The following is a 22,878-nucleotide window of genomic DNA, read 5'->3' as shown; positions in this document are numbered from 1 at the left end:
GTTCTGGTATGAGGTAGGGTTGACTAGTTCTTTTTTTTAGTCACTGATTTGAAGTGCCATTTTAACAGCTGCTAAATTCTCAATGTGCGTGGATGTGTTTCTGAACTGTTTGGTTTCATTGATTACTTTGCCATTTGTTGTGCCACTACCACATTATTTTAATTTCTGTAGCTCTTTCATATTTTAATAACATTTATTTCTTGATTGAGTTTTAGTACTCTGCCATGAAATTTAGAAACTAAGAATTTCAACACAATTATAAAATGAAGACCATTTGATTTCTCATTACTGCCTGGTGGCTTATAAGCAAGACACAGAGTGGTCTTGAAAGCCAAAAAGCAGCCTATTGAGTTTTTAAAATGATAACGTGTTTGTTATCATTTGTGCTTGTTTGATTTGATCTTATTAATCAGCAGATTAGTCAACTGTAATAATAAGGTGGTTTCCCAAAGCTAATTGTTGTTACATGTCATTTCTTAAACATCCTTTTCATGCCTTGGTAGCATATGATAAAGCGCTTAATTAAATAAATGATCAGGCAGAACATGAATGTTATCGAAGGCATTATTTGTTACAGTAACTTGAAATATAAGAACCCAATCTCTAGGCTGGTATTTGTTTATATGTACTTACATTGTGTAAAGGATAAATACGTCTAAATTACTGAAAAGTCTGAATAATGGGATATTCAAACGTGAAGTTTATTACTTCAATGTAAGGACACAGTCTTGAACGATGTTGCCTGGAGGAGGTCCTTAGGGGAACCACGTGAGAGTAGATAAGAATGATTTGTTTTAACTTGTAAATTATTTATCTTGTCTTGGTTGCTACTAAAGTATTTGAAGGACATTTAAAAGTACCTTGAATGTTTGAAATGTTTCTCAATAAACTCTTGTTCGTATTCTTTCTTTAAAAAGTTATCCTTCATTCACATTTTAGTGGTAAATTGAGTTCAGTCTCAATTATAAAAATGATCATTTTAAGGAACACTGGATTAATGTTTTACTATGTCTTCCTTGTTTTCTTCAAATTAAAATTTACTGTACTCCTACCCAGACTCTGGGAAGTCAAGTTGGCCAGATTCCCATGAAGAGAGCACCCAGTTTAGAAGTCATCATTTTGATGAGATTATTAGGGTCTGTCAGGGTAAATCCCATGTTATCAAAGGGAGAATTTCAGGAATGGAAAACTTCTAAAGTAAAAGAGCTAGGGCTTACTTAAAACTGAAAATATTAAAGTCACAGATGGAAATTCTGCTTGGCTCAAAAAAGAGTGTTCCTAGGAAATAGATTTCCATATATGAGGTAGAACGTTTGTTGTATTAGAGAATTGGAAAGCTATTTGCAGAAGAGGTGGGCAGCAGTTTGAGAGTAGAGAGAGCACTGCTGATGCTGGGAAAACACTAGAAAGTTAAGAAAGAGGACAGAATGGAAATAGGTCCTTCAGGTTGGTAGAATGCCCTGAAATGAAGTCACGGGAATGTATAGGTAAATGGGGATTAGTAAGATGCATGACCAGAGGTGGGGATATGAACACCAATGCCAGTTGTTATCTTCCATATGTCATTGGGTGTACAGTTTAGGTATCCAATTGCTGGGGAGAGATTCCTTGTCTGATTTGTGGGGTTGGTACTGGGTTGTTCTGGTGTCCCTTAGCTTTTGTCTTGTCGAGAGCATTTTATGCAAGTACAGGATAGTAAGAAGTTTATTAGTGAAGGCAGGTACCCTCTATGATGTGGAGCAGACCAATCCCAAGAGGGGGAAAGGTCTTGCCTTACATTGTATGAAGGCTTCCTTTTATTTCTATGAGTAGAATTGCCTCCCCCTCTCTTCTCCTTGTCTCTCTCCTGCTGAAGTGCCCAGTCCTTCCTTTTGGTTTTCAAAGTAGTTTCTGTCAATTTTCTTCTTAGGATTTGTTTGAGAAGCTCACTAAAACGGTCCTGACAAACAGGATGTGTGCTCTGATAAGCGGGAGGTCTTCCTTCCTTCTGTGGCTGTTAATAGCACACCCCCTTGATTTAGGGGCATGTGTGAGCCTGGAATCCTGCTGGGCTAGTAAGGCGCTGGTGCCCTACGTGATGGCAGCTGCAAGGGGTCTTGACCCAGGTAGGAGCTGCAGCAGGGGGCTTTCTAACCGGGGGTAGGCCTCTCCTTCTCCTGCTCATTTCTATTTATCTACTTATCCTATCAGGATGAGGCTTGAAGCAGGAGAATTTCTAATTTGAGAGCTGGGAAGGAATGTTTGGGTTCCTATACTATTTGAGGTCATGCTCTGGATATGTGGAAGAAGACTCTGAGGGTAAAGCTACTGCTCGCTGGTCTAGAATTGAGACAGGCCGCATTACATTTATTTACTCAGAAGGGATTCCTTTTAGTCATATTTCTAAAGGTCAACAGAGTAAATTCTTCCATCATTTATCCCATACAAATGTTTTGAGTATTTCCTAGTGTTATTTGTTGCTTTAGCAAATTACTCTAAACCTTAACTTCTTTGAACAACACACATTTATATCTCACAGTTTCAAGTACCGCTTAACTGAATAGTTCTGGCTCATGGTTTCTCAGGAAAGTGGAGTCAAAATGATGGTCAGGCCGCAGGTATTGCTTGACTGGCACTGGAAGATTGCTTTTATGATGGCTTACTCAGATAGCTTCTGGCTTTGGCAGGAAGCCTCAGTTCCTTGCCAGGTGGACCTCTCCCTCAGGTTGTTTGGTATATTTATAGCAGTGGCTTCTCCAATCTAGTGAGAGAGATAGCAAGGAGGAATCTGTAATGCCTGTTATGATCCAGTCTCAGAAATTACATACCACCACTTCTACCATATCCTGTTCATTAAGGATAGCCCACACTCAAGGGGAAGGAAATTCACCTCCATCTTTTGAAGGAAGGAGTATCAGAATTCATGGACATATTTTAAAAGCACCACAATTATATGCCTCCTTTTATCTTCTCCTTGAGTTGTTTATCATTGATGCCTTAATACAATGTTTCCCAGATAATTGAATACAGTGTTTTGAAATATGAAGTAGAACTGCAGTTTTATCATTCTGATTTCTTCATACAGTTTTATATTTTTAATTAACATAGGGGCCATTACCGGACTGGATCTCTGATGGTAGCTCCTGTCAGTATCGTCACCTTTGTGTGTGATTCAGTCAGTCAAAAATATTTCAAAACCTATGTGGAAGGCAAAACAGAAAGCATATTTAAATTTTAACTCACGCCTCTCCCCACCACAACATACACACATACAGACACACAGACACTCTCCCCTGCTTTGTTTTGCTCTGTAGCACTTTCCTACTTTATCCCTCCCTCCCTCTACTCCAGCCACAGTAGCCTCCTTACTGTTCCTTTGAATTTAGCAGGAACCTCCTGTTCCTTTTGCCTTAGGACATTTGTTATAGCTGTATCTTCTGCCTGGAATGTTCCAGATTTTCACATGGTTGACTCCCTCCCTTCTTTAAGTCTTTGCTCAAAGGGCACCTTTCATTGAGGACTTCCCTGATCACCCTTATTTAAAATTCCAAACTGGTTCTTCATAAACACCCCTAATATCCTTAATTCTGCTCTTTTTTCTTCCTATTGTACTATATTATTTGTTAGGCTTATTTTTTTGTTGTCTATCCATCTGGAATATAAGCTTCTCAGGGGTCTTTGTCTATTTTATCTACTTTTAAAATCTGAAGTGCCCGGAATAGATGTGAATACTCATTATATACCAGGGGTGCCAAAAAAAAAACAACAGGCATACTCATGACTTGTATTCATCTTTTGTTATCAGTGTATATTGAGAATTACAATTTTAATACAGTTTTCTTCTTTCTTAAAATGTGTATACATTTTTTGGGCATCTTCTGTATTTTTTGAATGACACAATCACTGTCTGACATATTTTACCTATTCTGTTTTTCTCTTTTCAGCTAGAATGTAAGCTACATGACGGCAGAGATTATTGTCTGTTTTATTCACTTCTATACCTAGCATATACCACAATGTCAGGCACATATTAGGTCCTCATTAAACAGTTGTCAAAAAATGAAAACACTGAGTTGGCACATCTTTTAATTTGGGCCAGTTTTAATTTTGCTTTTCAGGGTGGAATCGGCATTATGTTTACAAAAGTAATACACATCTATTATAAAAAATTCAGTCTATATACAAGAGCATAATAAAGAAAATAACATTTACCAAAATCACACCTTGCTATAACTAGACATAATCCATCTTCCTCATTTCATATATTATTGGTTTTGTTCCATCGGTATCTAGGATATGTGTATATAAATTTTTATGTTTTGCAAGAATATATCATACCAAATAAAATTTTTGGTATTTTATTTAGCAGTGTGAGTTTCTATACTTAATTTATTTTAGTATGGACATCTTTATACATAATCCAATATAGATCTATTTCTTTTTAGTGTCCACATAGTAGTATAAATTAAAGCATTGAAAATGGCCTATCCAAAGCTATACATAAGCTTATTTAAACTGTACATAAGTTATGTTCCATACCTCTTAGTACTAAAATATGACTGCCAGAGAAATCTTAGAAAAGCACTTTGGTCTAAAGAATAAATGAGGTGCAATAATTCCAGAAAATTCAAATTTAAAATATAGCGGAAGACACTTTAGAATAACAAAGGGGAAGCTTATGAATTGAGAAATAAGTTTATTAAACTAATATGCCAACGTTTAGTCAAGAGCTTTGCAACTTTATATCAAAATCATAGTCACTGTCCTCTAGAAACATACAATCTAGTCATACTAAGTATATAACTGGGTAGCTATACTATAAGACTGCATATATTCTTTCTGTGTCATAAATCTGATACAAAAAGTTTTTGGTTTTTGTGAGGTGGATTGAACTAAACTATTAAAAGAGTTCAGAGGAGAAAGCAATCACTTCTTTTTGACTATGGTGGTTTGGGAAAAAATTTTTTATCTTAGCCATTCTTTTATTTCTTCTCTGTTATCCTCAGAATTATAATTAGCATTAGCATGTTTTTCCAGTTTCTGGGAGGAGGGGGTAATTTGGTAAAATACAGTCTACTAATATTTTATAGAAAACATTAGATAATTTAAAGCAACTGCTATATTTCATCCTAGGTTCTTTTACCATCCAAGTTAGGGGAACATAAAGGTTAGATTATCTCTTCTTTTGTAAAATAGTCACTGTCTGCATTTATTTATTTATTTATTTATTTATTTATTTATTTATTTATTTATTTAGTGTGTTTTCCCGGACCCATCAGCTCCAAGTCAAGTAGTTGTTTCAATCTACTTGTGGAGGGCGCAGCTCACTGTGGCTCGTGTGGGGATCGAACCAGCATGGCAACCTTGCTGAGAGCACCTCACTCTAACCAACTGAGCTTACTGGCCGCCCTTGCATGTTTTTATTTTTAGGGGACTTCGTTTTTTTGATGGTCTCTTTCCAGTTAAAGCAGATTAAACATTTTAAGTCTCAATGACAATTGTTTTCTGGCTTGATTTTCAGATTGAACTCATTTGCCAGCAAAATAACATAATAGTACTGGAAGATACAATAAAAAGACTTCGATCTGTAAGTACATTTTTGTAAAATATGCATTAAGGAATTGTTTTTATTCTGTTAGTAGAGTAAGACTACAAAATGTTGTGCATATGTTTGGGCTCTCATGCATTTTGTGAACAATAAAAGATGCTTGCTGTCTAAATCAGCACCGTCTGCTTGGTCCACAGGGTGCTCCCACCTGCAGGAGCAATGCTGCTCTATCCCACTTCATAATCCTTTCATTCCTAGAGGTGGAGAGAACTGTTGGTTAGTTTTATTAATGCCCTTAGCTGTTACTTGACTATAATTTAATTCTCAAAATATAAGATGAATTTGTCTACACATTAACTTTTATGCCTTATAGTAATAAATATCTTTAAGTCAAATTTTGTTACTTAATTCTGAGTAATGTATTTTCTTTATCTAACAATGTGGAATGAAAACTGCTCTATTGAGACCTTTTCACGTTACTATTTAAAATATTTTCAACAGCTTGTCTGTAAGTATGTTATTTTCTCTCAATATAGTATTGGTAAAATAAGTGTTGTAAAAAAAATGTTTCTAAATATATTAAACTGAATGGGAATGCATCTGAAAGTACATGCAGGTATGGAATATCCAGCATTCATTTAATTTATTCATTCATTGAACAATTATTAAACAAAACTTGGATGCTTTACAAGGTTTTCTAAGCAAATTAATTCCATTTCTAGGATTTATAACTAGATTTGTGGACATTTCTGGCCTCTCTGAAATGTCTTTACCATTTTTTCTTCAAAACTATTGCGTAAATTTAGGGGCACTTTCAGTTAAATAAAAATATAGTACATTCAGAAATGCCGGAAAAGTTTCTAACTGCTTTTTTAAAAGTATTGATGAATTATTTTTAAAATACCAAATTCATTATTTTTAAGGATCCTGTTTGTCTTCAACTTTCGTGTAGAAAATGATGCTATAGTTTAGCTTGAAATAATGGCCTAATTTTTTCCTTCTTGGCAAGATAATTTTAGAGACTGAAAAAGCACAAAATAAATCTCCTTCCAGACTTGATTCCTTTGTCAAGACTTTGGAAGCAGACAGAGATTACTACAAGAGTGAAGCTCAAAATTTGAGAAAGATGATTAGGAATAGATCTAAAAGCCCAAGACGCCCATCTCCATCTTCCCGGGTAGGTTTTGGAAACTTATAACTATGTTGGAATTTGTTGCTCAAACACGGACTTTTATTCTTTGTTTTACCTAATCTGGAGATAATTCATGTTGATTGGCATGAATTGGTATATCAAAGAGGTTGGGAGACAGAGGTCTCTTTGATAGATGGTGGGTCTTCGAAGTTGGTTCTTTATCCCCAGCGTTAGTAGTAGCTGAGAGGTACTCAGACAAATGTGGGTGGGGCACTTTGGAATGAAGCTGTTTGAAAGAGGTGATTTTTTAAACTCTGTTCTTCATCGTTTCCTTTCATTACATAGTCATATGTGCTTAAGTAGAGATTGTGTACTGCCATCAGTAGCACCTTTCTATTAGTACCTGAGGTAAAGAAAGAATTTCAAATTTCTTATATAATAATTGTAGGTTACAAACTGTGATGTAGAGCTTTTGAAGACAACAAGAGACCGCGAAGAACTTAAATGCATGCTGGAAAAATATGAGCGTCATTTGGCAGAAATTCAGGGTAATGTCAAGGTTCTCACATCTGAGAGAGACAAGACCTTCCTTCTTTATGAACAGGTAAGTTTATTTATAAGGAAACAGAGTATGTAAATAATAACAGTTAAGTCTAGAGATATGTACTTCTTTAAGTATGCTTAAATCTCCCAAATTGATTTAACATTTGGGAATTACTTTTATTCTTGAGTTATTCTTAATGAAATGTAATATATTTCCAATACAATAAATGTATGTGTACACTCACACATATACTCACATATATATGTTATCCCTATACCCAAAAAAGACCTTATACATGCATAGAACTAGCCTGATTTTTGAAATAAGAAATGGGGAAGATGTTAAATGAGAGGGTATGGTGAGTTCAAAGTAAAAAGATTTGCATTTGGGAGTTAAAAAATACTAACATAGCATTTTGATGTACTGTCAACCACTTTAGGAACTGCCATATACTTTGTTTAATTTCAGAGAGTAAAAGTAATTTGTAGTTTATTTTTGGCTTAAAATTATGTAAGCATCATTAATCAAATAGCTTCTTTATTCAACAAACATTAAATCCCATAAATCACCAACATAATTTAAAAATATCAAATTCTATTACAGCAACTTTGTGCAGGGTTCTGGGCTTGCTACTCTAAATAAAAAATGACAAGACTCGGACACTGTTTTTTCTGTTGTTTGCAATCTAGTTGGGGAGATAAAATATATTGTCATGTATTTATTCTTTGTTACTTTAGCATAAGTAGTCAAGAAGATATTGCAAAAATAAAAGTGGATATTTTTAGTTATGGTGATGAAGGAAATCTTGGTAGAGAAGTGGAGTTTGAGTCCTGAGGGATGAATGGGGTTTCTGTTATCTAAAAGGGATAAGAAGGAACATTCCAGACTAAAGGACTGGTGTGAGGCAAAGGCAGGAAAATCAGCAGGTAAGTGGATTAGTTTAAGACTATGTGTCAGTGGGGGACAGGGGAGCTAAGGGTTGAGAGTTAGCTGGGACTATAGCAGGAGTCTAAACTTTCTGTAAAGCCCAGATAATGAATTCTTGGGCTCTGCAGGTCATGTGATCTCTGCTATTCAACTCTGTTGTCTTTTAAAAGCAGCCCTAGACAATATACAAATGAATAACTTCATTATGTTATAATATAACTTTATTAATGCCTTACAAAGGTTTTATACTTTGCTTTATAAACAATAGGCAGTCTATTTTTTTTTTTTTTTTAAGGCAGAAGAAATATGACCAAAGCTACATTTTTACAATTTTAACCTGGTAACAATTTTATATTATCCCTCACATAATCTTTCTATGTTATCATCTTATATAACATTTCTCCTTCAAGAAAATTGGAAGGAGGGAAAAACCATGGACTTTTTTGTTTTTTTTTTGAGAATATTTTTTATTAAATTTATTGGTGTGACATTGGTTAATGAAATTATATAGGTTTCAAGTGTACATTTCTATAATACATCATCTATGTATTGCACTGTGTGTTTTCCAGAATCAGTTCTCCTTCCATCACCATATATTTGATCCCCTTTTCCCTCTTCTACCACCCTCTCTCCCCCTTACCCTCTGGTAACCACTAAACTGTTGTCTGTGTCTATCAGTTTTTATTTCTTTGTTTGTCTTGTTCCTTTGTTGCTTTCAGTTTTATATCCCACATATGAGTGAAGTCGTATGGTTCTTGACTTCTTCTGTCTCACTTATTTCACTTAGCATAATAATCTCAAGATCCATCCATGTTGTTCCAAATGGCACTATTTCATCTTTTCTTATGGCCGAGTAATATTCCATTGTGTTTATGTACCACATCTTCTTTATCCAATCATCTATGGAAGGACACTTTGATTGTTTCCATGTCTTGGCCGCCATAAATAATGCTGCAATGAATTATCGGGGTGCATATAATTTTACAGATAAATGTTTTCAGATTTTTTTGGTAGATATCCAGGGGAGGGATTGCTGGGTCATATGGTAATCCTGTTCTTAATTTTTTGAGGAACCTGTGCACTGCCTTCCAAAGCGGCTGTACCAATTTACATTCCCACCAACAGCGTATGAGGGTTCCTTTTTCTTTTCTGAGAATTTTTGTAAGAGTTTTCTTGAGCCAAACTAACAACAGTGCTGGGGAGCAAGATCTCAAATGCTCTGGAGAATTACAGTTCTGCAGCTTTTTTTTAATGCTATTGAAATTTAGCAGGGAGATTACATGGAGGTAGGGGAAAGCAAGGTGGGGATTGGGTTACAGAACAGTTAACAAGATTATGTGCTCTTTTGGAGGTGGTTACTACTTATTTCAAAGGTATGTTAACCTAGATGCAAAGAAACAATGGATAGGGCTGACTTAAGGCAAAGAGGTGCTATCAGTTAAAATAAAGATAGGGACAGGTGCTAAAGACACTGTAAAGGAAGACTTGACAAGATTTGATTTGAGCAAAAAGGAGGATGGATGGAAATTACTGAAGTTGTTTTGAATGACTAAAGAGTGCTATTAGGAAAATAGGAAAATCATTGGTGATTGGAGAGAAAAGATGTGTTTGGTTTCAACAGATGGAGTAATATGATAACACATCCAGGTCATAATTGCTCTCCAGCAGTAAGAAATGAGAGACTGGAATAGGGAGAAAGGCAAGAGCTGATGATGTAAATTTAGAAGTCATCTGCTTAGAGGTGAGTTTCCAGCCTTTCGAGTAGATGAGGTCTCTGAATGAGAAAGCTACAGATAGAGAATCTTGGGAAGTTTTATTCCATTGGTAGAGGAACCTTTGCAAGAGATAAAGAAGACAGGAAACTAAGGCAGCACAATGTTATAAACCCAAGGGAGAAAGGAATATCAAGGATGGTGTTGAAAACAATGCCAAATGTTGTCAAAATATCAAGAACAGGAACTGAGAAAAGGCCATTAGGTTTGGTGAGGTATTAGTTGAAATTCTGCAGAGTGGTGAGTGTGGGAGCCAGGTTACACTGGGGTGAGAAAGTGGCTGGTAAGGAATGAGCCAGAGGTATAGACCATGGCACTTAACGAAAAAGAAGGAAAAGAGATATAGGATGGTAAATGGGCTACAGTATTAAGTGACAGTTTTTCAAGATATAGGAGTCCTATCCATGGTTGAAGGCAGGGGAGAAAGAGCCAGTGGAGAGGGTACTCTTCACAATGAGAGGAAATAATTATAATTGAGTCGGGGGTATCTTAGAAGAAATTCAGGAGATGAGGTCCAGTATTCTGGTGAAGGCTTAGCTATGGAATTTGGGAAGTATTATATCCTCCTCTGAGACTTGGAGACTAGCTGAGTAGTGATCAAAATCAAGACGAAGGAAGATAAGGGACATAAGCTGAGAAGTGGGATATGAAATCATCTACAGGTGTGGAACAGTTTGGGGGCTGAGGATGGTTGAACAAGTGCGTAGGGTTGGCAATAAGGATTGGTGGGCCTTTCTGTCCAGGGTAAGATTAGCCAGGACCTGACTACATACATTTATGTAGAGAAAGACTAGAACACCATGATAATATTTATTAAACCAGTATTCTACCCAAATTGTGCTGAATTCAAATTTATATCGTAAAGTAGATGGAGTATACCATATATGTTTCTTAGTCAAACATTCTCTCATGCATTGGCTGCCTCCAAAATTAGTTTTAAAAAATTTGGGCCAAGATATTGTGAACCAAACTTCTATTTGTATACATTCATTTGCATTTTTAGGGCATCATTTGCACTTATTTGTATACACTCATTAAAAATTATTTTATTATCCTGCTGCATACATATTAATATAGGTTTGAATTTTACCTGGCTGAATGTAAGATAACTATTTATGTCTGTTCTAAGGCTTGTTAAATACGAGTCTCTCTATGTATTTAAATAATAGGCACAGGAAGAAATTGCCCGACTTCGACGAGAAATGATGAAAAGCTGTAAGTCTCCTAAATCAACAACAGCACATGCCATCCTCCGGCGGGTGGAGACTGAAAGAGATGTGGCCTTCACTGATTTACGAAGAATGACCACAGAACGAGATAGTCTGAGGGAAAGGCTAAAGGTCTGAAATAATTTTATCTATGTGAACATTTGTGAAACACAGTGCAGTGACATTGAAAGTACTTTGTTTTGTTTTTGTTTTTTGACCAGATTGCCCAAGAGACGGCATTTAATGAGAAGGCTCACTTGGAACAAAGGATAGAGGAGCTGGAGTGTACAGTTCATAACGTAAAGAAAAACCACTTTTGTGCTTTTGGCTATACATTGTCAATGGCTTCCCCCTTTTTCTGTGTTTAGACAAGTCTTTTATATTATTTAAGATAGTGTTTGTAATCCTAAAATATTTAAGGTGGTATGGATGGTATAAATTGTCAATTTTTCATTGTATATTTCCTTCTAAAAAATGTGAGTAAAGTCTTTTTTATGTTAGGTTGTGAAGTGTGTTCTTTTAAAAAAATATTAGGGATGCATTCTCAGGGATTTTAAAACTTTCTCATCTCCTTAGTTCATCAAAGATAACATTGCTAGATACAGAGAGCCTGACTTAGTCTACCTAATGGGTAGCTAGGGAAGAGAAAATTGTGATGAAATGAAAATTAATGAGAAAAATATATTTAAACTGAATTTAAATGTGAAGCATCACATTTTTACTAATCAAGGATTTGAGATCCTATGAATACATGTTTGAGATATTACAACTATAGAAACAGAATTAAGAGAACTTGACTTAGTGTTACCAAATTTAATTGAATATGTTTATGAATTCATCTGTATTGTGTTGTTATAATGAGTAAAAAAAACAATAGATAAGAGGAAAATGATTTTTTTCATTAACCCACTTTATGTGTATAATTTGTTAATGTTGAGCAGCAAATAAGAAATCCTTTGCAAATGGGAGATGTATGCTGTAGTCACATTGAACCCGATTGAAAATGTAGGTGGAATCCTGTTCTTGTTCCTTCTCCACCATACCTTGTCCATACAGCCTCCCACAACTTCAAGTCTAATCTGATCAACTCGTCGTGTAAGTCTTGTCATGTACCACAGTTGTACCAGGAGAGGATCTCTCTTTAGGAAGAGCACTAAGACTTCCTTAGTGATGGCCGTAACCTACCTTGTCATTCTGCTTGTATAGCTTGATGATGAACGTATGGAACAAATGTCAAACATGACTTTGATGAAGGAAACCATAACCACTGTGGAGAAAGAAATGAAATCACTAGCAAGAAAGGCGATGGATACCGAAAGTGAACTTGGCAGACAAAAAGCAGAGAATAATTCTTTGAGGTAAACTAAATTACCTTTGAACAGCTAATAGTTTACTATACCTACTAGTTATGCTTTTTTGTAGTGTATTTTATCATGATAATTAAGTTATTTGTTTACTAATTTCTGGGAGGATTATTATGAAGGAGTTGTAAGAAACCTCCGCGCCCATTACGTGATTTCTCCAAGACCAGTCACAGACTGGTCAGGCCACACTTAACCAGGAATCAAACTTCTAGTGATCTGAATCCTCCATTTCCAGAAAGCCTCAAATGTTCAGCTGAAATAGCCCTTGCAAGGCCCTTCTGGGTACAGAGTGTGTTTGTCTTTGGCATGTGGTGGTTAATTTACCTTCATAACGTAAATTATGTCTGGGATCTGAATGCATAAGCAAGCACAAAGCACAGGTTTGATAGTAGCTTAGCAGAAGGGTGGTTTACAATATAATAAAAAGTCATAGCAGAAAAATAGAACATGTAACAGAACTTCCATTAATTGAATGTCAAGTACTGATCTTAGCCCTCTCTACATACTGGTCCAGCAGCAGAAGAAATTCTAATAAAGTTGCCTACAGGCAGTAGCATAGGGGAATAAATTTTTGAAGACCTCCATGTTAGTTATTTAACTTTTAGTATGTGTTGATGTGAGAAATACAGGTTCTGCAGATTCAGTAAGGCTGAATTTTAGTACATCTGTGAACATTTGAAAAATAGTAGTTCATTTGAGTGTGAAATATATTAAGTCTACAGATAATAGTTGGTTCACATGTGAGGGCGCATACATTGGGATAGATTGTGAGGGCGCACTTGTCAGGATAGATAATCGTTCAGATTCTTCCCTGCTTAAAAGGATATTGCAAGCTCAGGTAAAATAAAAATGATAATAAGATAATAACCACAAAGAAAACCTTGGAAAATAGAGAGAAGTGTAAAGAAAATTTAAATCACCCATGATTCCACAAAAAAGGGAGAACTATTATTAGTGTGGATCTGTTTCTAACTAGAAATATGTTTATCTGTGTGTGTGTAAGTTTTCTATGTAATTGACATCATCCTATAATAAGTTATATATTTGGCCAGTTTCACTTAATTATGTACCATAAGCGTTTTCCCATGCATTGGAAGTTCTTTGAGAGCGTTTTAGTAGTTTATTAAAATATTCTATACTGATAGATGTATAATAATTTGGAGTTGTTTTGTGTACATTTGTCTTAACAGTATTATTAAAGTATTATTCACATAGTTAAGGTGTTCAGTTTGGTAAGTTTCGACATGTATATACCTGTAAAATCATCACCTCCATCAGGATAGTGGCCCTATCCATCACTCCCAAAGTTTCCTCGTGCCCCTCTGTGACCTCTCCCTGCCCTGCCAATCCCCAAGCTACTGCTGATTTGTTTTCTGTCATAGAGATGTGTCTGGATTTTCTAAAATGTTACGTAAATGAAATCATACAGTATATATTCTTTTGTCCAGATACTTTCACTCACCATAATTATTTTGAGATGTATTCATGTAGTCACATGTAATCAAGAGTTTATTCCTTTTTATTGCTGAGTAGTATTCCATTGTATGGATACACCATGTAGACATTTTGGTTGTTTCCAGTTTGGGGCTGTAACCAATAAAACTGTTATGAATGTTTTTATATGAGTCTTTGTGTGGATGTATGCTTTTATTTCTCTTGGAAAATAACTAACAGTAGAGTGACTGAGTCATATGATAGATACATATTAAACTTTTGAAGAAACCATTAAACTGTTTTCTAACGTGGTTGTACTATTTTATTTTACTTTGGCACCAGTGGTGTCTTAGTGTTCCAGTTGTCACATATTCTCACCAGCACTCGGTGTGCAGTGTCTTTTTAATTTTAGCTGTTCTGATAGGTGTGTGTTACGGTTTTAATTTGCCTTCCCTAATGACTAATGATTTCAAGCATCTGTTCTTGTGCTTATGTGCCATACATTTATCTTCTTTAGTGTCTATTGGAATTTTTTGCACATTCTTCTTGAGTGGTTTATATTATGATCATTAAGTTGTAAAAGTCTTTCCTATATTCTAGATATGAGTCCTTTATCAGGTACATGTTTTGCAAATATTTTCTCCTAGTCTGTGGCTTGCCTTTTTATTTTCTTAACAGGGTCTTTTAAAGAGCAAACGTTTTTTATTTTGATTAAGTGAAATTTAAAAATTTATGTCCAGTTTTTTGTGTTCTTTTAAAGAAGCCATCATTAAGCCTAAGGTAACTAAAATGTTTCTCCTGTGTTTTCTTCTGGCAATTTTATAGTTTTAGTTCTTACATTTAAATCTATGATCCATTTCAAGTTAATGTTTTATATAGTGCTAGATATAAATCAATGTTCACATTTTATTTTGCATATGGATATCCAATGGTTCCAGCACTATTTGTTGGAAAACTATCCTTTCTATACGGAATTGTTTTCCCCTTTTGTAGAAAGTCAGTTATCCATATATGTGTAGGTCTGTTCTTGGTTATCTATGTAATTCAGTGGCTCTATTTATGTATCTTGATGCCAATACAACATTCCTGATTACTTTACGTCTTCAAATTAGGTAGTGTTAGTCCTCCAACTTTCTGCTTTCTCAAAGTTGTTTTGGCTGTCCTAGTTCCTTTGCATTTTATTTTAATTTTACAATCAGCTTCACAACATATACAAAAAAGCTTGCTTGGGAATTTGATTGGAATTGGGGGAAAATGACATCTAAAGAATATAAAGTTTTCCCACTCATGAACACAGTATGTCTCTCCATTTCCCTAGGTCTTTAATTCCCTTGGGATGTTTTGTAGTTTTCAGTGTGTAGATCTTACACTTCTTTTGTCAGATTTATCCCTAAGTATTTCCAACTTTTCAATGCTGTTGTAAATGGAATTTTAAAAATTTCACTTTATGATTGTTTATTGCTTGTGTATGAAAATACAATTATTTTAAAAAATAAACTTTGTATTTTAGAACAGTTACAGATTTACAGAAAAATTGGGAAACTAGTACAGTGTTCTACATATCTCCTACCCAACTTCCTGTTATTAACATCTTACATTAGAATGATACACTTGTTACAATTAATGAATCAATATTGATACATTATTATTAACTAAAGTCTGTACTTTATTCAGATTTCCTTAGTTTTTCCTTAATGTCCTTTTTCTGTTCCAGAATCCCATCCAGGACACCATATTACATTTAGTTGTCATGTCTCCTTAGGCTTCTCTTGGTTATGCCCCTTTCAGACTTTCCTTGTTTTTGATGACCTTGACAGTTTTGAGAAGTTCTGATCAGGTATTTTGTAGAAAATCTCTCAACTGGGGTTTGTCTGATGTTTTTCTCATGATTAGACTGGGTAATATGTTTTTGAGAGGAAAATCACAGAGCTTAAGTGCCATTTTAGGGTACATATGTGTCCAAGGTATCATGGGTACAGTAGTATCGATATGATTTACTACTGTTGATTTTGACTTTGATCGCCTGGCTGAGATAATGTGTGCCTTTTCCAGAATGTCATATTGAAATCATACAGTCTATAGCCTTTTCAGACTGGCTCTTCCCCTTATCAGTGTGCATTTAAGGTTCACCCTTGTCTTTCATACTTTGATAGCTCATTTCTTGTGTAATAGTCTGTCATATGTATGTACCACAGTATGTTTAATCTATGTACCTATTAAAGGACATCTTGTTGCTTCCAGTTTTTGGCAATTATGAATAAAGCTGCGATAAACTTTCATATGCAGGTTTTTGTGTGGCCATAAGTTTTCAGTTCAGTAAATAACTTGGAGCACAAGTGCTGAATCATATACCGTCAAACTATATTTAGCTTTATAAGAAACTGCCAAACTCTCTTCCAAGGTGGCTGTGCCATTTTGCATTTCCACCAGCAATAAATGAGAGTTTCTGTTGCTCCACATCTTTGTCAGCATCTGGTTTTGTCAGATTTCTGTATTTTAGTCATCATAATAGGTGTATTGTGATGGTGCATTGTTTTAATTTGCAATTCTCTAGTGGCAAATGATATGGAACATCTTTTCATATGTTTACCATCTGTATCTTCTTTGGTGAGGTGTCTACTTAGATATTTTGGACATTTTTCAATTGTTTGTTTTACTTATTGTTGAGTTTTAAGAATCTTGTGTGTGTTTTGGTAAATGTTCTTAACAGATACGTGTTTTGCAAAAATATTCTACCAGTCTGTGCCTTGTCTTTTCACTCTTTTAACAGTGTTTTTTGCAGAGCAGAAATTTTAAATTTTCTTTCATGGATTGTGTTTTTGGTGTTGTATTTAAAAACTCATCACAAAACTCTAGGGTACATATTATTCTCCTCTCTTTTGTTCTAGAAGTTGATAGTTTTGCATTTTATACTTAAAGTCAATGGTCTAAGTTGAGTTAATTTTTCTGAAAGACAAAGTCTCTGTTTAGGCTTGCTTAATTTGCATATGGATATTCTAGAATTGTTCCAGCACCATTTATTGGAAGACTGGCCTTTCTCTGTTGTCTTTGCTCCTTTGTCAAAGATCAGTTGCCTGTATTTGTGTGGGCCTATATTTGGGCTCGCCATTCTGTTCCATTGATCTATTTTGTTTAGTCTTTTGTCAAACCATGCTGTCTTGATTGCTGTTACTTTACTGGGTAGTATGAATCCTCCAACTTTGTCTTCTCAATATTCTATTGGCTATTCTGGGTCTTCTTCCTTTCCATGTAAACTAGAATCAGTTCGTCAATAATTATAAAATAGCTTTCTGGGACTTTAATTGGAACTGCATTGAATCTTCAGCTCAAGTTGGGAAGAATCAACATCTTATCAATATTGAGTATTTCAATCTATAAATGTGGACTATTTCTCCATTTATTTAGATCTTTGATTTCTTTCATCAGTGCTTTGCAGTTCTCTACACGTTAATTTTGGAAAGTTCTAGGCCATTATTACTTAAAATATTTCTTATGCTCTTTTTTTCTTCTTTTTTCTCCTTCTGGTATTTCAGTTATACCCACAGTTCTTAGCTGTTTTGTTCCATTTTTTTTTTCATTCTTTTTTTCAGTTTGGGAAGTTATTATTGACCTATCTTCAAGCTCAGTGATTTATCCTTGACTGTGTCCAGTCTACTGATGAGCCCATCAAGGGCATTCTTCATCTTTGTCACAGTATTTTGTTTTCTAGCATTTCTTTTTGATGAGCATACCTTATTTGTGACTCTCTGAATTTGCCTTTCTTTTCAGATTTTGGGGTGGCAATTTGACTAGCAAATCAGTATCCTGATGTTTCCACAGAAAGTCTTTGATTTTCAGTTTAATCATCTTTTCCTTGTTTTAACAATGGGAATGACATCTTCTAAGTTCTTTACATGTCAGTGCTAAAACCAGAAGTTTCACAATATATTTTTAGATATATATTCTACAACCTTGCTGAATTTACCTTTTAGTTCTAGTAGTCTTTTTATAGATTCCATTTAGTTTTCTGCATCGACAACTAGGTCATCTGCAAATAGTGACAATTTTACTTTTTCTGTCTGCATGGTTTTTGTTCTTTTTCTTGCCTTATTGCACTGTCTAGAAGATCAAACACAATGTTGAATAGAAACGGTGAAGTGCACATTCTTGTCTTTTTTCCACATCTAACGGGGAAGCATTTAGATTTTAAACAGAGATGTTACTGTACGTCTTTCATAGATGTCTTCTATCAGGTTGAAGAAGTTTCCTTCTATTCCTAGATTACTGAGTGGGTGTTTTTTTTTTCCCCCAGGAATGGATGTACTTTATCAAATCAGTTAGGGTATATTATACTTTTTATAGATTTCTGGTCTCAGTTATACTACTTTAAGATATTTACCTCTATTTTTATCGTTAAGATTGGCCAATAATTTGCCCATCTTGGGGCTTTTTAAAGTCAGATTTTGGTATCAAGATATTGTAAACCTAATAATAATCTCGCCAATTCATCTGTCTTCTTTCAATACCTAGAAGAATTTGTATAATATTGGAGTTTTAGTATTTACCAGTGAAGCCATTTGGGTGTCAACATTTTTTTTTTTTTGAGGGAAGATTTTATTTTAGTTATTTAATGGTAAAGGAACAATTAGAAGTTTCTTCTTATGCCAGTTAGTATCTATTTTTTGAGGCATTTGTGCATTTTCTGTAAATTTCAAAACATTTTTAGAGTAATGTTGTTTATATACCTTTCAACATTTTAATGTTCACAGAATCTATAGTGATTTCCTCTTTTTTGAGTTTGTTGTTTTTAATAGTCTTTTCAAAAGACCATGATTTTGCTTTGGTGATCCTCCCTATTGTTTGTTTTATTATTTCATTAACTTTTGTTCTTCATTATTTCCTTCTATTTTCTTTCTTTTTTTAAAATTAGTTTATTGTGGTGACAATTGTTAATAAATTTACATAGGTTTTAATGTGTACAATTCTGTAATACGTCATCTGTCTATCACATTGTGTGTTCACCACCCAGAGTCAGTTCTCCTTCCATCACCATATATTTGATCCCTTTTACCCTCATCTACCTTCCACCTCCTTCCTTACCCTCTGGTAACCACTACCTTCTATTTTCTTTAGATTTATTTTCTATTTTTTTCTAATTTCTTCAGATGAATGCTTACATTATTACTTTTTGGACTTTTTCCCCCCTTATATTAACATTTAAGGCCATAAACTGTCTTCTAAATACTTATTTGAATGTACCTACAAGTTTTATGTACTTCTTTCTTTATATTTTCTAATATCATTATGACTTCTTAATTTGATCCATTGTGATTTTAAATATCCAAAACCAATTTTTATTTATCTGCTTGTGATTGCTTTCTTGCTTAATTATAATTACATTGTTTCTCAGAATATACTGTTAGGTTTCAGATTTCTGAAACTTGTTGTCTTCTACTTTTATGGTCAATTTCAGTAATGATCTGTGTATATTTGAGAAATTACAAATTCTGAAATAGTTGGGTACAGTAGTTTATATCTGTCCCTTAGTTCAGATTTGTAATCTTGTTATTCATATATCCTATATTTGTACTCAATTTTTTGTCTCAGTTACAGGAATTTCATGAAAAGAGTTGTCTAAGTTTCTGGTCTCACTTTTTGTTCTCTCATGAACCTACTGTAATCTGCCTTTCTCCCCTCCCATTCTATCAAACTTTTTTTCAAAGTAATATTTACTTTCATGTTGCTCAATTCAGTGGTCAATCCTCAGCCTTCATTTTATTTGACCTAGTAGCAACATCTGACAAAGTCGATCAGTTGTGCTCTCTCTACTCATTTAAACCCTTTCTTCATTTGGCTTCTGACGTACCATGCTCATTTGATTTTTTTCTTTTTTTTTCTCTTTGGCTGTCCTATCTCAGTCTCTTCTGCTACTTCCTTCTTATCCCCATGACCTCCAAATGTCGGAGTGTCCCTGAGTTCAGTCCTTAGACCTCTTCTGTTTTGTATCCATACTTACCGCTAAGTCATCTCATCCAGTCTCAGATATTACTTTTGACTCTGAAATATGTATCTGTAGCCTGGAATTCTCTTTTGAACTTCAAATTTGAATGTCAAACTACCTCCTTTTCGTCTTTATTATGATGTCTAATTGATACCTCAAACTTAACATTTCCAAACCTCAGTTTCTGCTATCCACTACCCCTTTCCCTCCAACATACACAAATCTGCTCTTGTTTAGTCTTCCCATCTCAGTAAATGGAAACTGCATTCATACAATTCTTAGCCTGAAACCTGGAAGTGATCCAGGATTTTTCCTTGTATACACCCATATCCAATCTAGTTGATTCTGTCTTCAAAATGTGTTCAAGGCTGAGCATTTCTCCTCACCTCTATTGCAACCTTGCTTATATTGAAGGCAATTTTTGCTAGGTAAAGAATTCTAAAGGTTAGGAATTATATTTAACACTTTCATATCCTTCCACTATCTTCTGACTTTCATTATTTCTGCTGAGACGTCAGCTATAAATTTATTTTTTAAAGATCAATATCTTATTCTTTATAATACAGTAATTTATCATAGGTCTCATATTTACATGTACAAAAGGCAAAGAATTACAAAGAACCTACTCATGGGCTGTATAATCCAACTACATTCAACATAATTAAAATACTGTTGTCCCCGTTCTCCGTTTTGTCGCTTGATGAAAAAATTATGTTTTATTCCACGTGTAAACTCCACTTATTAGAAGTTGAGTCCTGAGCACAGTTCACCACATGTCTAGGTTTCTGTATCTCTAAACTAAGTACAGTGTTACAGGCCAAATCAGCCCAAAAGAAATGTATCCATTGTTGTTTGGGTTTCACTGCTGATGAACAAAACTCCCAGGGTTTCAAAATCAGTACTCATTATTTGTGTTCTGTACTGCTGAAATGAACTTTTCTTCCTAAACAAGTCTATTTTAGTAGCAGAAGTTTTTTTTCTGTTTGGGTTTCCATATCAGATAAATCAACACCTGTAAAAAACTGGAGTGTTTTCAAAATACTTCCTAGAAGCAAATTAAAAAAAAAAATGTCTGTGTGCCTGCATTTGTGCATCAAACATCTTGAGATCCAGGAAGTTACAATTCCCCATACAGCTGAATGATTGATGGAACTATTGTATGTTAATAAAAAGTTAGTTTGGGTCTCTGTGTCCAGTGATTCCAAGATAGGTTTAGTTTGAATTTGAGGATTTGAGGCTAAGAAGATTTCAATATTAAAACTGTTCCAGATGACATATTTTATGTAGAAAATCTGAAAGAATCGACAAAAATCTGGAGCAGTTTAAACAAGGTTGCAGGATATAAGGTTACTATACAAAGTCAGTTGCTTTCCTACATACTAGCAATGAAGAAGTGGAATTTGAAAATGAAAACACAGCACCATTTATATTAGCAACCCCCAAAAGAGATACTTAAGTATAAATCTAACAAACTATGTATAAGATCTATGTGAAGAACACTACAAAACTCCAGTGAATGAAATAAAAAAAGAACTAAGTAAAGTAAAAGGTAGTCCATGTTTATGGATTGTCAAGATGTCAGTTATTCCCAACTTGATGTGTACTCGCAGATTTAATACAATGCTAATCAAAATCACAGCAAGTTATTTTGTGGATATCAACAAATAGATTATAAACTTTATATGGAGAGGTAAAAGAATCACCAACACAATATTGAAGAAAAACAAAACTGGAGGACTGATACTACCTGTCTTCAAGGTTTACTGTAAAGTGACAGTAATCAAAACGATGTGACATTGGCAAAAGAATAGACACATAGCTCAAAGGAACAGAATAGAGTGCCAAGAAATAAACCCAAATAAATATAGCCAACTGATCTTTAACAAATGAGCAAAGGCAATGCAATGGAGCAATGATTCCCCATTATTCTTTTCATTAAATGGTGGTGGAACAACTAGACATTTACATGCAAAAATAATAAATCTGAGACACAGTCATCACACCCTTCAAATTAACTCAAAATGGATCACAGACCTAAATGTGAAACACAAAATTGTAAAACCTCTAGAAGATAACAGGAGAGAACCTAGATGACCTTGGGTATGGTAATGACTCTTTAGATACAACATCAAAGGCACAATCCATGAAAGAAATAACTTATAAACTGGACTTTGTTAAAATTCATGACTTCTGCTCTGCAAATGACAATATCAAGAAAATGAAAAGACAAGCCACAGACTGGAAGAAAAACACATCTGCTAAAGGACTGTTATCCAAAATATACAAAGAACTCTTTAAAAACTCAACAGTAAGAAAACAACCCAATTAAAAATGGGCCAAAGACATTAACGAACACCTCACTAAAGAAGGTATTCAGATGGCAAAGAAGCACATGAAAATACGCGCCACATCATATGTCATTGGGGAAATGCAAATTGAAACAACGAGATACTATTACATACCTGTTAGAATGGCCAAAATCTGGAACACCGACAGCAAATGCTGGTGAGGATGTGGCTCAACAGGAACTCTTATTCATGGCAGGTGGGAGAATTCAAAGTGCTACAGCCACTTTGTAAGACCGTTTGGTAGTTTCTCAGAAAATTAAACATTCTCTTACCATACGATCCAGCAATTGTGCTCTTTGGTATTTACCCAAAGGAGTTGCAAACTTATGTCCACAGAAAAGGCTACACATGATGTTTATAGCAGCTTTACTCATAATTGCCCAAACTTGGAAGCAACCAAAATCGATTCTAAGACTCTGGGCTCGACCAGATGGCAACTGTGTGCCAGATCCCATGTTAGTGTCTGATTGAGGACCTTCATGGTGTGATTTCTGGCCTGGCAAATGACTGACAAAACATTTTCCAAAACTACTTTATCATTTGGTTCTGATTATGTCATGTTTTGTAAAGGAAACATTCTGTTCTGTGCACTGAAGTTTATAATAGGTGCAGATTTCTCATCTTGAATTCCAAGTCTTAGGA

The 22,878-nt window shown here is 34.7% G+C and overlaps 1 protein-coding gene across 10 annotated transcripts in view; it reads left to right on the top strand.

Annotated features, from left to right (window-relative positions):
- Positions 1 to 22,878, top strand: part of TSGA10 (testis specific 10) — a 106,716-nt gene that overhangs the window by 30,846 nt on the left and 52,992 nt on the right. For 7 of the 10 annotated variants that reach the window (XM_019753883.2, XM_074332359.1, XM_074332357.1 and 4 more), the window contains exons 4-9: positions 5,501 to 5,566; positions 6,537 to 6,704; positions 7,108 to 7,263; positions 11,072 to 11,242; positions 11,332 to 11,409; positions 12,317 to 12,468. In XM_019753883.2, coding sequence (XP_019609442.1) covers positions 5,501 to 5,566; positions 6,537 to 6,704; positions 7,108 to 7,263; positions 11,072 to 11,242; positions 11,332 to 11,409; positions 12,317 to 12,468 — 791 coding nt within the window. Of the gene's footprint in view, positions 1 to 2,029; positions 2,106 to 5,500; positions 5,567 to 6,536; positions 6,705 to 7,107; positions 7,264 to 11,071; positions 11,243 to 11,331; positions 11,410 to 12,316; positions 12,469 to 22,878 lie in introns of those variants that run through there. The other 3 variants (XM_074332361.1, XM_074332360.1, XM_019753887.2) reach the window with 3 other exon arrangements.

The sequence above is a fragment of the Rhinolophus sinicus genome, linkage group LG05, assembly GCF_036562045.2.
Source record: "Rhinolophus sinicus isolate RSC01 linkage group LG05, ASM3656204v1, whole genome shotgun sequence".
NCBI classification, from domain to species: Eukaryota; Metazoa; Chordata; class Mammalia; order Chiroptera; family Rhinolophidae; genus Rhinolophus; species Rhinolophus sinicus.
Note: the sequence above shows the minus strand (reverse complement) of the source record. Positions and strands in the feature narration are given on the sequence as shown.